Raw genomic sequence first — 16902 nt, forward strand, 5'->3', positions numbered from 1 at the left:
AGTCATGATATAGATCTAACCACTATAGGTTTGCTAGCGCGTATGCTGGAGATCAGATCTCTGTATTTTATGTTTGTATAGGCTACGGTAGGACTAGGCCTGCTGTAGGCTATGCTTTACATTACAATGCTACAGAGATAAGAATACGATTTTGAAGGTTGTTTACTGGGGGGAAACACACGCGTGGCGCCTCTCAACGGGGTTTAAAACTGATTTGTGAGATTTGAAAATAAATAAGTCCGTTGGCTGACTCCCTGATGACGGCCAGCAGGTACAATTCAAATGGAAATTAGCGGGCCTCTTACTTGTCTTCTAAACAACGCTTGCTTTCCTCTCCGAACCACAGCGCGAGTTGCCAGATCCCTCGCTCCAGCGCAAGACGGGGCTCATCGCCAGCACAGGAAATGGGACGATTAGGCGTGGATTTTCTGGCAATCGCATCCACTCTGTAGCTGGTTCTTTGCGCGCATTACCGCCACAGCAGATGGCCGCGCTATGATGTCAAACGTCGTCAGCTGAGCGTGTGGTGGCAGACGCAGATTTAAACTTCAAGTGCATGACTGGCGGACAGTTTGCCTGCCGTTACCCCCGCATCACAGACGGAGGACTAGATGCATTATTAGATCAGCCAACTGATGAAGGGCTGCGTTTAATAGACTGCAAGAACAAACTTCACATTCCGCATCGGTTTAAAAAGCCTAGTGTTGGATAATATGCCATCAAGTCCGAAACGAAGTTTTCTCTTCGCTGGGTGAGTAGGCCTATTTAAATTTTCTGACGTTTCATTATAGTCGAGTCGGACAAATGAACCCCTAGCTCTTGTGTTTTAAGTCTAGAAGCAACGTCTTCTGAGGTGTTCCTCAAATAACGTAGGCTATTTGATTATTGGCGTAATGTTTTCATTCGAGTTTCTGGTCTTTAGATTAAGTTTTCTTTTAGATTTACACAATTGAATCTGCCTTCTCTGTAAAAAAAAAAAGTAAAAAAAAGTAGGCTACGCGCCGTTTCCCCCAAATTCATTGATCAAAAAGGAGTGTCACAGACTGTCCCGTAGTGGTAATGTGACATTAGTGGTTGGTTAGGTTGGTCTGAATAAGAACTGCACATCTAAAATTGTGTTCCCTAATGTGGGAGGTAGCGCAGCGGTGTAACGACCGGGGGGCTATAGGGACACGAGCCGAGACCGGCCCCGGTCACTAGCCTACTCTCACCTGGAGAGCTTTCGTAGTTCTCCTCCACAACTGTAATCCCGAGAGCCCAGTCCGGGGAGGAAGGCAGGGAATGGAGCAAACACCACCTAATTCTCCCGGTAATTAAATTTAGTAGCGACACGAGCAGCAGCGCGAAAGCCGCTTAGTGCGACAGAACGAGCCTGCGCCGGCCGCAGATCCCGAGCAGGAGGAGTGAGGGGCGCGAGGGCTTAACGGGGGCCAAGAAACCGAGCCCGAGGGAGAAAACAGGACCAGGGGGCTTAGCTCGGACAGGGAAACGGATTTTAGATGTCTTAATCCCCAGCAGTGAAAGTTTGATACTAGGGCTGGGACAACGCGTCGACGCAAAATATGAGCGTCGATTCGTCAAGCATGTGCTGCTAAATATTTTTAATTTGACACCTTCAGTGTTTTCCATACGTTGACTAATCTGTGGCTGGGGACCACGAAATCAAAACCGGCCACCACATATTGATGTTCTATGTTGTAGGCCTACTATTTAAATTAAAGATAAGATAAAATAATTTCATTGAGCTGCACTTTTTACTCACAGTCTTTCCTCGCCCACCCGCTCTCTCTCGTAAAGAGCCCGCTGCTCCTCCTCTGCATGAGCATTTAACAAAATATTCACGATTGTTGAAGGATTGTTGTTGCAAATTTGCTAGCCTGGCGGGCCATCCTATATCATTGAAATATAGTCTGGAATCGAACCATTCACCATGCTTAATCCAACGCCGCTAGGGTGCGTCTAGATTTCTAGGCTACAAATTTGCAGCATTAAAACTGCTGAATTAAAGTTAAAGTAAACTCTGCTAAGGTCTTATCACAACACAGTACATTGAGGAGACTAAACTAAGTTAAGTTACAGTATGCAATCAAGCAGTATCTCAAAGCTAACGTTAGAATACTGTTTGGGTGTCAAGTTTAGCATGCTTACTTGCAGCTGCTTATTCGTTACTCATGCAGGGCTCATTTTATTGACTCTGAATGTTTGCAAAATCCCGATGTAAATGGAAAAGTGTTTTCCAAGACTCAAAAGTGCTTGTCCAAAGGAGAAGTGCGAACCGTTATTTGAACTAACTACGTTATGAATTGCATCCACACATCAGCAGCCTTTTAACTGTGTTAATGTTAATTGCAAGGATTCCCACACAAACGTCTTAAAATGACAGGCACTCAATTAGACATACACTACTGAACTTTATTGAATGCTACCTCTGACTAAGAATGCATTACTTTGCACTTGTATAGTCTCGATAATCGAATCGGACTGAAAAAATGAATCGTTAGATTAATCGATGCATCGAAAAAATAATCGCTAGATTAATCGTTTAAAAAATAATCGTTTATCCCAACCCTATTTGATACCTAGAGAAGTTGAGTAGTAGCACTAAGTAGAGAGGCCTGGGTCGGGGGTTACTTAACCGAATCAAACAGACACATTGTTTTGTTCTTCATTCTCGTGTTATCTAACACATTTCTAAACTTGTAGAAAATGGAGTGAAAGAGATTGGAGGTTTGGTGGGTGCAGAGGGGGGTCCGCTCTCAGGCGAACCTCCCCAGCCCCGAGCATGGCTACTGGCCTGGGCTACAGTGATCTAATCAAGGCCAATGGATTAGATGTAATTAAATCCCCCTGTCACTTCAGGCAGAGGCTCCACACCAGACTGTTCTGGTGACTGCCTGGTGTCTTATCAGGCGGCTGATTAGATTCAAGTTCAGAATGTAAAATTGTGGTTGAACAATTACTGAACTTCTCCTTCACCAAATCTGACCCCTGACCTTAATCTGTAGGTAGTAAAGAGTGACCCAGAGTTACTTTCATTTTAGGGTCTGCTTGTAGTCCACGTTCATATTGGGAAAGATGGTAAATGGTAATCAGCGAGAACCAAACTGTAGAAAATCAAAACAGAAATCTGGATGTTACATCAAGTGTTTGTCTTTCATGTGCGTCTATTAACGAAAAGCTTGAGGCTTAAAATTCCTCCAAAATAGCATCCAGTGATCCCCAAATCTGTCGGACATCTCACAGGTCATCATCACAATATCCCATAAAAAGCAAAACTTAAATACAAACAATATGGTACTTAAGAAGACTTGGCCACATTACATGAACCTTTTTAGGTTGTGGTCACATGTGTGCACAGAGTCACGTGTACATACCCTCAGAAATTCAGAAGAAATTTATGTCATTTTGACCCATGGTTAATACTTGCCCTGGTGGTGAAGTGTTTTCCTGTTAATTATGCTTGAATGCATCAGTTTTAAATACATAAGACCTGTTTTTCTTAAATACCGGTCCGGTATGTTGTTTCTATTAATGCCATTGATAAGGAACAATCAATATCCTATTAGAAAATATGCCAGTATAATATGAGACTTGGCAGTCTTTTTTTAACGTTGCAAAAGATCATGGTTATTATCAAAATCCCAGAAAATCGATATTGTGTTTGTGCATATGGCACACCCATTGGTTGGGACCATGCTGGTACTGGGGCCTGAAAACACACAGCAGCTCTTGTTCGAAGCAGTGGTTACGTAATAAGCTGATTGGTCGTGTCTCCCACTGCCAACAGCAGGCTGGACAGCTACGTGTGTGTGTGTGTGGCGGGGGGGGGGGGGGGGGGGGGGGGGGGGGGGGGGGGTGCTTGTAGACGAGTTTGTTTGTTCACCTTTATGCTTTTAAGAGAGGAAAGTGCTTGTCTGTCTGTCATCCATTGTGTAAGAAATGTTTCAATTCAGTTCAGTTTCAAGGTTTGTGTGTGTGTGTGTGTGTGTGTGTCTGGCTTCTGGACCAGGGGATCTCCAAAAGGACCAGATGGGGGTCAAAGTTCAACTAACGGAAATGGAAGGAGTTGCTATTTTCCTAGAGATCTCAACTTAAGGAAGCACACATATGGACACTAACACACTAACACACACACACACACACACACACACACACACAAACCTTGAAACTGAACTGAATTGAAACATTTCTTACACAATGGATTAAGATTTCACAGTGGAGCTGGCAGTGAAATCAGAGATACACACACGCGCGCTTTGGTTCTGAACCCGGGTGACCTGCTTTACAGCTGCATTGATGAGAGCGGTCTGATACTGTTGGACAGACAGACTGGACAGACAAACACACACACACACACACACACACACACACACACACACTTATTTTGACTGCCTGGTCTCTGGGCTCATCAGACTGTTTATCAGCCTTAAATTGGCTCTTACAGAACTTCCATCAATATTTGCCTTATGAAACAATGGCTGGTCGAGATGTGCGTGTGTCTGTTTGTGTGTGTGTGTGTGTGTGTGTGTGTGTGTGGTCTTGCTCTTGTGTTGGCTCAGTATTTGGAGTGCTAATGTCATTCAGTCAGTATGCTGTGTGTGTGTGTGACAGATGGAGCAACATTCATTAGCAGGTTATTCATATCCGTGCAGCCAGGTCCAAAACAGGATGTGTGTGTGGTTAGCATTAGTGTATGGTAGTTTTATGGCCTCTGTGGTTCCTGTAGCTCAGAGCAGTGTGTGTTCTTGTGTGCATGTGTATGAACAAAGAATTACAGGCTCTTCAGACTCACCGAAGCCTTTTAGAGAGAGACTATGAAACACTCTATCTCTCTCTCTCTCTCTCTCTCTCTCACACACACACACACACACACTCAAACAGAAACACACACAGTGTTGGTTGTTTCTCTGAGTACCATGTGACTAAGGCTGTCACTTTATGTTGGAAAATCGATTGCACAAAAGAAAACACAGAAAAAGAAAATAAAGAATTCCAAAAGTGCAGTAGGCATTGCGATAGCTAAAAAGAAAATTCCCACCAATTTTACACACCGGAAACAGCTGTTTCAATCGGCTGCTGTGCTGCTGGTGTTTTGCCAAAAAATGGAGGACAATGCGATCAACCTGTGCGACATGACAGAGATGAGTGATAAGCCCTAATAACTTGAAGAAGTTCGATATGGAAGCACTTCGGGTTTTGGGAACTATGGAGAAGGACAAAGCGGTATGCAAACTGTGCAGTCGTGAGTTCCTACGTAGGCGAAATTTGTTTGACATTTCTAATCGTAAACACAGCCACGTTGAAGCCTGCAGTAATGTGTTTCACTGCTTTTTGTTTTTCGAGAATGTTGCACTCCTGTTTGTTATTCTGCACAAAGCCAATAAATCATCAGAAATATTGCTGGCTTGTGCGTCTTCAAGCGCCCTCTTTACGTTCGTCCTAATGCCTGTTAGTTGTCCGTGGATTGGTCTATGTTTGGCGTTGAAAATGGAAACGTATTTAGACATGGAAAACCGATTTTACAATCGATTCAATGAACACTTATGTCTCAAAAATCGAACAAGATTTTTTCACAAAAGTGACAGCCCTACATGTGATTCATGTCTGGTGGGTGTGTCCTCACTGATGCAGATCTGGTGATTGACGGCTCCTGACAACCCGCCTCCTGCTCAAGCACCCTGGAGGGAACCTAAGGAACTGACCTGAAGAGCTCAGCAGAACTTCCCACAGATAGCCTGCTAATATGGAGTGACCCCCAACCTCTGACATCATCATGGCGGATGCCTCGTCCATGTTCGTGACGGAGACAGCTCGCCCCCTGCTGGTGGACCTGGAGCCCTGCGCCCTCCAGCTGAGAGCAGACATCCAGCTGCTGCCTGCGCTCACCAGCGCCACACTGTGTCTGCTGGGGATACTCTACTGCTTCTGGGGTAACACACACACACACACATACACACACATACATGCACACAAACATGCACACACACAAACACACATGCACACAAACACAAACAGAAACAGAAACACACACACACACACACATAGACAAAGAAGCATGCAGTCATACTTACACAAACACACACACACTCCGACAGGTCTTTGGAGTGACCATGTGGATGATGCAGACTGGGTTAATTGGATCAGATTCTAAGATCACTGAGAGACAGATGGCACACTGCACAACACACATTAACAAACACAAACATACACACACATACACAACAAACAAATACACGCGCACACACACACATGCACACACAAACAAACACATGAGCATACACACATACCCAAACAAATAAACATATACACACACAGACACACACACTCATGCTTTGGAAACTGGCAGGTCAAAGTGAATGTCAGCTGGGTGACTCAAAGTCCTTTGACCAAATCCCATTAAAGCTCATACACATGCACATAGACACGTGCACACACTCACACACACACAAACGCACACTATACATACAATAGTGACAGAAAGAGAGAAAAGAGTAGCAACTGATAAATGCTTCAGTCCCAAACCCCCCACCCACACACATGTTAACTATTTATTTATGTCCACATGAAGGATGCAGTAGAACTAGAATACATGCACAAACTCATGGACCAGTGGAAACATTCAATAAGCATAATACTTAGTTCTTAAGGGTAGAGTAGACACACACACATACACAGCATCACCATGAAGGCATTTCCAGGCAGGAGCAGTCGCAGTACTCATGACAATAGTCTTACAACTGCTAAGGATCAAACTCCACAGGTGTCTGTGTGTGTGTGTGTGAGTCCCCTGCCAGTTTAGTTTCCTCTTCCTCTCATTGTAACCTCTCTCTCTCACTTCTCTCTCACTTCTCTCTCTCTCTCCCTCCCTCCCTCCCTCTCTTCAGGTTATCGGTGTTTTAAGCTGGTGCTGTTTGTGTCTGGGTTTGCACTGAGTGTGTGTGTGTCCTACCCACTGTGTAAGCTGCTGGCTCCTGACCTGCGTTTGGAGGCGTACTGGGGTGTCTGTCTGGGCGTGGCCCTGCTGGTCGGCATAGTGACGGCGCTGGTGCGGAGCGTGGCGCTCTTCCTGAGTGGTCTGCAGCTGGGCCTGTTGCTCTCTGTCGTCGCCCTGCTGGCCGTGGGCCAGTACTGCGCCCTCAGCCCACTCTGGCTGCCGTTGGGCATCACCGTGGGAACGGCAGCCTCCACCGCCGTCCTCACGCTGTTCTGGGAGAAGCCGATGGTGGTGCTGTCCACCGCGACGCTGGGCGCTGCCATGCTAACGGCAGGGGTGGGCGTGGAGGCTCGGACGCTGCCGATGCGAGCGCTGGACGGCCTGTTGTGGGCGGAGCCTGAGGAGGGCGTGGTCAGAGCGGAGCCACACCTGATGTGCTGGTACACCTGGGTGATGCTGGGAGTCTGGCCAGCTCTTGTCGTGCTGGGCATCATTGTCCAGTGGAGGCTCACGGCTTACAAACTCACACACATGGACGGTGAGTAGCCACACACACACACACACACACACAGCTGACAAACTTGAACTTGCCTGAAAATGGGCATATTTATTTACAGTTAAAGTAATAATTAAGAAGTTCCAATCAAATCAGAGGATAGTAAAAAATGGCTAGGAACACACACACACACACACACACACACACACACACACACACACAGCTTACAAATGGATGGTAACAGTAAAACACATACCCACAGACCCACACACACACACACCAGCACTTCTGCTTGAAAAAAATGGTGCCAGTCAAAGAGGTTTCGTTTTCCAGACATTTTGATGATATGCCGGTCAAACATCCTATTATCGCTTCTTAATTAGTCAAGTTGAGGAAAATTGGAGACAGGTTGTTTAAAGAATGACATAATCAGGCCGTATAGAATGCAAGAAAAGATCTAGCCAGTCTCTGTTATACCTCTTTATCTGATAACACTAAATTAAGAAATATTTCCTATTCTGGAAAATGTTTCGTTTTTTTCTTTCGGTCCGCGGTTCCATGATACCATTTCGTTGTGACACAAACTATCCACGGACCAGCAATCTCCTCGTTGGTTGCATGTCCAGTGTAGCCATGGATCTGTCTACACGGAAAATGATAGGTGTCTTGGTGCGGCCGCACCCCCTGCACCTCCACTTCCAACGTCACTGATTCTAACCGATACGCCCGACACTTCGGCTTTTTCTCTGGTGGTGGTGGAGCTGACCGGACATCTTAGGCTTCAAGCGTTACCGATTTACCATCATCCATCGCGTCTGACCTATGAAAAAAGCTTTTAAGGCTAGTCTGCCTGGGCCTGGCCATGTTTGAACCGTCTCACTCATTTGTTGTTATTTGAAATGCAGCATATGCGTGTTGTTTAATAACTTCCAAATGGTAGAGCCTGTTCCTTTAAAACATAGCCAAAGGACAGTGTATTCTTGCTTTAGTATAGGACTACATTTTAGGCTTATTCTCAAATTGTGTTTGGGGGACGGGATTATTAGCCAATTTCAATAAATTTTTCAAGACAATTTCACCGGAGAGATTTAATTTTGTCGGACATTTAATTTTTTTATTTTTTTTCTGTCCAATGTCCGCCAATTACCGGACAACCCTGACACACACACATACACACACACACACACACACACGCAGCTTACAAATGGATGGTAACAGTAAAACACACACACACACATACACACAGCTTACGAATGGATGATAACAGTAAAGCAATCGCTAGGAACCATACGGTACATGCAAACAGATCATTTAAAGGCCTTTCTTGCAATTAAACTACAACTGCAAATGGCTGGATTTACTAAATGCTACTTGGAATTTGCCTGGAATCGTGTTCTATGGTCAAATGAAAAGAAAAGTGTACTTATAGCCAATAAACATTCAAGGTGGCTTTGCCGTACATAGAGGGATGACCCATGAGAAGCCAATGCCCAAGTATAAGTATGGTGGAGGGTCTGTGATGTTCTGGGGTTGTTTTAATCCAAAGGTATCATGAACGGTATCATATGCCTGAACATTTTAAATCCAAATCTGGATGCATCTGCAAGACATTAGAAGTAGTATAGGTCATGATCATCCAGCCAGTCAGTGACCCCAAAATACATGACCAGATTAGCATCAAAAATGGTTTTACTGAACACAAAATACATTTTCTGCCACGATTATCTCAGTCCTCTGGTCTGTCTGCACTCCGTAGAAAACCAGTGGAGTGAGCTAAAGAGGAGAATGCCCAGAGAGCCCAGCATTCTCATCTGGACCCTGTTTTGTACTCTCAAACAAGAGACATTATAGGAGCCGACTAAGAGCACTTTTATTGGCTCTTTTATTAAATACAGGGGTGCCAATAATTGTGGCACATTTGTTGTTGCTAAGTTTGGGAATGTGTGCACATCCAAATTAAGGTGCAGGAGCCAAAACCATGTACATGTGTTGTTGCTAAAATATTTATTTTCTTTCTAAGGATTGTTTTTCTTCCTCGCTTCCCTTCAAGATAGGAGTTTTCCTCATTGTTGTCTTGACCAAAGATCTTACAGCGTAGCGCTCTAACTTTAGAATCTTTGGTCTTAACTTAGATGACAAAAGATGATTTTCTTACACCTTTTATAGCTCATCTTTACCAGGGAGGCCAATAAATGTGGAAGGTGCTGCAAGACTATACCGCCCATCCCTAGTAGCTACACACAAACACACACACACACACAGACTCAAAGCTTACAAACTCACACACACATGGAAGGTGAGTAGCCACACATATGAAAACAGTGGACAAGAAATGACAACAAGCGCCTTATACTTAATCACCCCTAAGCACACTATGTGGATACTGTTTTAGACTTGATTTAGATTTTTGTGTTATTTAGTATAATTTGTTTTTTAGTATATTCTTTATCTTCTACTGTCCTTATTGCTTAGTTGTGTTTTTTATATTATATACTTTTATTACTTTTTCTGCTGTTAGTGAATGTTGTGTGTGATGTCTGTATGCTACTGAGACCTTGAATTTCCCCTTGGGGATCAATAAACTATCTATCTATCTCTATCTACAACACTATCAACAACAACAAAACAACACTAACAACAACAGCACTACTAAGTAGACTAGCTCCACTAACAGCAGCAGATGGGGGGTAAACAGTGTGGACAGCAGGAGTGAATCAGCCAGCTGTCCCCATTCACTGGGCTTAAGCCCAGCGCATCACTGACACAGGTGAACAGGTCAACGCTTAGACGTGAGGTGAACAGGTGAGCGCTTAGACAGTGTGTGTACAGTAGTCAGGGGAACAGGTGGCCACAGCATCTGCGTAGCACAGAAAGGTTGCCCAGGCAGGACAGGACACACAAACTGGCCTTCAGCGGATGAGTCTACCATCTGAACCTTATTTCACCCGTGTGTGTGTGTTTGTGGAAGTGGTGTTGGTGGGTGGCCAGTAGGTGGCACTCTTCCCACATTGGTGGTGGTTACTAGTGAGGTCCCCCCATCCATGTGATGCGCTTTGAGTATCGAGAAAAGCGCTATATAAATGTAATGTGTTGTTGTTGTGTTGTTTATGTTAGTGTTTGGAAGCCACCGCCAGAAACAGGTCCCCCTCATGCATATCAGACAGAGAGAAGCTCGCCGTCGACCTCAAGGAGTTTACAGGACACGACGACCACCACCACTCAAACGCTACGCAGGAGATACTCTGGCACCAGTGAGTACACACACAAGCACACACACACAAACGCTACGCAGGAGATATGCTGGCACCAGTGAGTACACACACAAGCACACACACACAAACGCTACGCAGGAGATATGCTGGCACCAGTACGTACACAAACACATACACATACTCAAAGGCTACGCAGGAGATATGCTGGTTCCAGTGAGTGCACACAAGCATACACACACATACTCAAATGCTACGCAGGAGATACTCTGGCACCAGTGAGTACACACACAAGCACACACACACAAACGCTACGCAGGAGATATGCTGGCACCAGTGAGGACACACTCACACGCTACGCAGGAGATATGCTGGCACCAGTGAGGACACACACACACACACACACACTCACACGCTACGCAGGAGATATGCTGGCACCAGTGAGGACACACTCACACGCTACGCAGGAGATATGCTGGCACCAGTGAGGACACACACACACACACACACTCACACGCTACGCAGGAGATATGCTGGCACCAGTAAAACTCATGTTTTCTCCTCCCTCTGTCTTCTCCTCCTCGCCTCCTTTTTATGTCTTTTCTCCTCCTCCCTTTCGCAGAGTTACCTGCGTAGTCTGCAGGAACGCCAGAGTGGGACTGGGTCATCTCAGAGCAGCCTGAGCACCTCACACACACACCACACCATGATCGACTTCGACTTCGAGACCGGCTCAATGGTTCCGCTCACTTCCCCCTCCTCCTCTACCTCCACGCTACGCATCTGAGACACACACACACACACACACACATTGATGGAGATTGCCTTGTGTTTCCGACATATACTCCCAACACACCTCACCTGGTCGATGAAGCTCTGGATCCCACTGTGTGCGTGTGATGTTGCTTTACACAACTGAGCAGCACTCAGTAACGCCACAACGCCACCCCACTCCGCTAACCTCAGCAAAGCCGCGGACTCTAACTCCGTAACCACGACTACACCCCACCCCACTGACCTGTACTCCAGGAGATCAGTCTGACCTCTAATAGTTCTACAGGAGAACTCCGACTGGTCCGATCCCATTGCAAGAACACTCTGATGGGGACCTAAAGCAGAACTAAATGCTTATGGGGACCTAAAGCAGGAACTAAATACAGATGGGAATCTAAAGCAGAACTAAATGCTTATGGGAACCTAAAGAAGAACAAATGAGTTTCCCCTGGGGATCAATAAAGTATCTATCTATCTATCTAAATGCTTATGGGAACCTAAATGCTGACAAGAACCTAAAGCAGAACTAAAAGCTGACAGAAACGTAAAGCAGGAACCAATGCTGCTCAGAGAGATTGCCAACCTGACTGAGGGGAGGCACATTGCATTTGTGACAACAATCCTCATCACGTCTGGGCTGACTCCAGCCTGCCCCCTACTGCCCACTGTCATGTATGGAGGTGTACTCTCGCTGTATGGGACATTCTACTAGAATCTTACATGATCTGTCCTGGAATTGTTATAATGAATACAACTTGTATACCGGTGAAAAAAGTCTTAAACTGACTAGATAACTGATTTCTGTTAGTTCTGTAAAGGAATATGTCATTCTTTAGGTCATCTGATGTTTTTTGTTTTCTTTATTAGCATCACTTTTCAAAATTACAAATCCTGATTCCATATTCATGAAAACATGAACACAAAGTATTTTACAACTATCTCCATGTTTTCCTCATGTCCTGTCACGTTTTCATAAAACGCCACATAAAAAAAGTGTCCAATACACCTTTCAGGGGAAATGAAATCATTTGACACAGGTTGACATACATTGAGTTTTTATTGAGTTGAGTTATTGAGCCATTGAATTGTATAATTTTATCAGGCTAAAACTTCCAGCAAAAAGGTTGAGCTGCAGCAGACAAATTGGTTAGTGACTGGATTATTATGCCTGAATGAGAGTAGGCCTATAGTATGTCAAATCAGTCTAGAAATTGCTATGTTTCATTTTACATTGGTCTTATTACACCTTCTAACGTGAGAGGAGACAAGTTTTAAATAGGAAAATTACCGGAAATCTTAGTCATTTTTAAACGTGATGCTAGCAGGCGAGATGCTAATGGTCTAATCCGATTCAGTGATCTATGCTAGGCTGGAGCTAAAAGTGGTATTGCCAGACTCGGAGAATGGCTAGATGAACTGGAGAAAAGTAAAAATCAATTGTTTAACTCAAGGGGAGGTGGAAAATGAGTGTAGGTCTAATCCCCCAAATGGTGGAATATCCCTTTAAAGCTTGACAGTCACTGTCGTGACAGAGCCTGTGACACTCCTGGTAAATAAATGTCATTTTTACTTTTTCACTACTGTTACATTTGCAAAATGCATTTAATGCATGCCACATGAAAAACACAAAACAAGTTTCCCCGTATAAAACATTCCATAAAGTAAATTCTATCATACCACCATCAGTCTTGTCATACGAAACATGATATAAAAAAAAATATGATTTGAGAAGATGAAGGTGGGGGTATATTTCCTTCATTATGTGTTTGTAAAAATCTGTTGCAAAGGTGTTTATTTGCAGTGATATTAGTAGCCTACCTGGCGGTTGCCACTTTTCCTGTAATATTAGGCTACTTACGGGGATGACAAAACTATATTAGACACAATCAGGGACATGTGATCAATTAGAAAATGTAATTTGTGTCAGAAAATTAATTAGGATATCATTCAGACATAGATCTGTCTGTGGCAGTGCCTGACAGTTTTAGCGTGAAATGTGTCTCAAAACGTATTTTATTCAGGCATAAAAACACTCATTATTGTTTCTCATAGTATAACACGTCTTCCATATGAAAATGTATATTTCTGGTCGAATGTCCCGTATGGCTGTATATGGACAGAGTGTGCTGGGGCTTTTTGTGTGTCTTACGGCTCCCACACACAGCTGCGTGCATCGCGTTGCTGGAGACGCATCCCATTCACTTTAAATGGGCTTACGTGATCCGTTGCCGAACTGAATTGTGGGTCTGTCGCGTCGCGTTTCTCCCGCTGCTCACGTTGAGGAGTTCAGCTGTTGCTGCACCGACAGACGGCACCGGCCAATCAAGCCAATCTACGGACGGCACCAACCAATCACATTACGGTTTTACTTCAAGTAATTTGCATAGCTACCGTCGGGAACACCCACTGGAATGCGTTGACGGAACGCAGCTGTGTGTCGGAGCCTTAAGGCAGAACATGAAATATTTTGTTTTTGATGACACTCAATAATGATCATAGTTCCTGCCCAGTCTGTGCGTATGGATGGAGTTCAATGTAAACTGATCAAACTGATTTTCAAAATGATTAAAATTTCTAATAAACCGAGTGGAATGCACAAGTCTTAATCCATATCAAGACCAGATCTAAACAATTACTGGAGATGTTATTGAGAGTGTGCGGTTTAACATTCCCAAAGAGCCCTTGTCCCATGAGCTGCTGTGCTCAAGTATTTTCCTGTAATCTCCCTGCTAGAGAAAGACAAGTTCCTGTTGCCGAGTCTTGAAGTACACACACACTCCACACACTCGTGGACTCTAGATCAACCTGTGGCTCCACTCTAGAACATTTCGGGCCCTATCTTGCACCCTGGCGCATGGTGTAAAACTCGTTTTCTACCCAGCGCAAAGTTTATTTTCTTATTTTGCACATTTATTTTTTAAACAATGCGCCCAGGGGTGTGGCAATTAACAACCTAGGGAGTGGCTTAGCACATAGTGACGATGCGCTTTAGACGGTCATGATAGGGCCCTTTATCCTCAACTCCGACATGAACTATAAGCCATGGTGCAATGCTATGTTGTGGATACACCAGGGGGCGGTGTTGTCACATAAACACAATCCTGATATAACCTTTGACTGATAGATCACACTCTCGCCCACCAGTAACACATGATTGACAGATGATTGATTCGATGATTAGATAGATAGACACTTTAATCACCCCAAGGGGAATTTAACAACTGCAAATATAGTAGTACAGGGTTGTAAGCAACACATTTTGGAACGATATTTTCCATTACATTCACACTATCATAATGTGTATAAAGTGTCTTTTACTTTTTCATAATAGTAAAGATTATTATAAAGCTTTAGAAAGCATTGTGATATGATACACTAAGTTCTAAGCTATAATTACATATAATAGCTTCTCATTAGAGCAGACTTGACTGTGTATGAATTAGTTAAAAGTATGAGTTATGTAGATTTATATCAATCATTATCAGGCTTCATAAACCCAAATGTGTCAGTATCACTATCCTTTAAGTATTACAAAGTTCATAGAAAGGGTTACCTGCTCTGTTCCTTCTTCAAATCCAAGTTCCTCTTTAGCCAGCAGATGGCGCTGTGGGTCCTGTGGAGGGAGAGGAGTCTGCATCTCCTGGCCTTACTTCAGAGTAGCCAGAGATTTTTTTCTGTTTCAGGGATTTAATGACATTTCTTTGACCATAAAGACATTCGTGAATGAAAATTAAATCCACAGAAATACTGGGAAACCATCCATGTCCATAGTTGTGAAACTATGGACTAGGTAAATCTTATAAATGACTAAGAATGTCCCAGAGAGCAGCTTCAAGGTACTTCAACTCCAGAACACCACATGACTGGTGCATCTATGTTTAACCCTTGTTACCCTCAAATCTTACCGACATGCTTTATCCTTGGGGTCAATTTGACCCCAGCTAAATAAACCCTCAGAAAATGATTATAATTCATATTGTTACCCAGTTTTTTTTTGTGACAGGTACCTAACAAGTGTGTAATAACCACCATCAAAAGCCCTACAAACCCCGCCCCCCCCACACACACACACACCCCTTTATGAACCTTGGAACCCTTGCTGGCAATATTGCCCATCCAGTGTCAGCAGCCCAAAGGCTTGCTGTTGCTTCCCCTTTTGACTTATACAGTCCTGCCAAAATTACTTATATTTAAAATGTACTTGTGTATGTAATAATGATAATAACAATATGTTCTCATACTATTACAATAGTAATATCCATAATGTGTCAAATATCAATGTATCTTATGTTTCATACAGCTGGGGTCAAACTGGCCCCAAGGAACATCAGTGTACCTACAAAATATTTGTACATGACATTGAAAACATATTATTGTACAAATGTCATGCTAACTCTGTTGTACCCTTCAATTGAGGAAAAGTCATGAAACATGAAGCAAAATATTTATAAGCCATATATTTTATGATGTTAAACGTTGCTTGGGGTCAAAATGACCCCAAGGATAACAGGAGGGTTAATGGTCAAAATCTCTGTGTTTACTCTGTCTGTGTTGTCACGGCAACAAAGACCTGACATGTTTTAGGCAAAGATTCTAGAACAGAGCACTGTTGTGACAGAGCCTGAAAACCCTGTGACACTCCTGGTAAATAAATGTCATATTTACCACTCCGCTCTAGAATCTTTGGTTTTAGGCTACTCCCTGGAAAAAAAAAAAACTTGGACAATAAAGTACCTATCTCTCTATCTATCTAAACTAAGAAAGGACGGCTCCCAAACAACACTTGAAGTGATGAATGACACGATCAACAGCACACTGTAAAAGGACTCCCGGGGCTTGTGGCCTTAAGAGAACTCACAGTTCCCACTCCTTCCTGGACTTTATCAGTGATCTGTGACATGGTAGTCGAGCATCACACTGTCCACTAAAATGTTCTGGACCTCATGGTGAGCCATCCCACTTACATCATTGTCCCTTTGGAATTATAAGGTTCTATCTTCATTCTGAGATGTTGAGCTTCAAAGTTTTAGAACTCCATAGAGTTAACAGTGCATATGGAAAGTTTTCAGACCCTTTCAAGTTTTCTTGATTTTGTTATGTTTCAGACTCAATGGATTCAATTTTTTTTTTCTCATCAATCTACACAATACTCAAACACTCCAAAAACAGGTGTCTGGAGTGTTTTGTAAATGTATAAAAAATAAAAGACTGAAATATTCCATTTACATGAGTATTCAGACCCTTTGTTATGACATTTGCAATTGAGCTCTGGTGCATCCTACAATGGTCCTCGAGATGCTTCTACAACTTGGTTGGAGTCCACCTGTGCCTAAATTAATTCACTATCACACAGCTGTTTCACTGTGATCTCATCCAACCTGAATGTGGAGGTAAGCAGGTGATTTTTCCACTCTCTCATTCTCCTTGACTGCAAAATTGGAACATCTTCCAGGTCATCATCCTCATTGGGGAGTACAGGGCTGGGCTGC

General features: G+C 43.6%; 1 protein-coding gene across 1 annotated transcript; it reads left to right on the forward strand.

The window, feature by feature from the left end:
• The first annotated feature begins 479 nt into the window (after positions 1-479).
• On the forward strand, positions 480-12418 carry LOC121714199 (transmembrane protein 198-like). Its single transcript, XM_042099424.1, has 5 exons — positions 480-751; positions 5632-5930; positions 6885-7472; positions 10545-10681; positions 11262-12418. Exons 2-5 carry the CDS (start codon positions 5774-5776, stop codon positions 11424-11426), a joined length of 1047 nt encoding a protein of 348 aa, XP_041955358.1. The 5' UTR covers positions 480-751; positions 5632-5773; the 3' UTR covers positions 11427-12418.
• The last annotated feature ends 4484 nt before the right edge of the window (positions 12419-16902 follow it).

The sequence above is a fragment of the Alosa sapidissima genome, chromosome 7, assembly GCF_018492685.1.
Source record: "Alosa sapidissima isolate fAloSap1 chromosome 7, fAloSap1.pri, whole genome shotgun sequence".
Taxonomy (NCBI): domain Eukaryota; kingdom Metazoa; phylum Chordata; class Actinopteri; order Clupeiformes; family Clupeidae; genus Alosa; species Alosa sapidissima.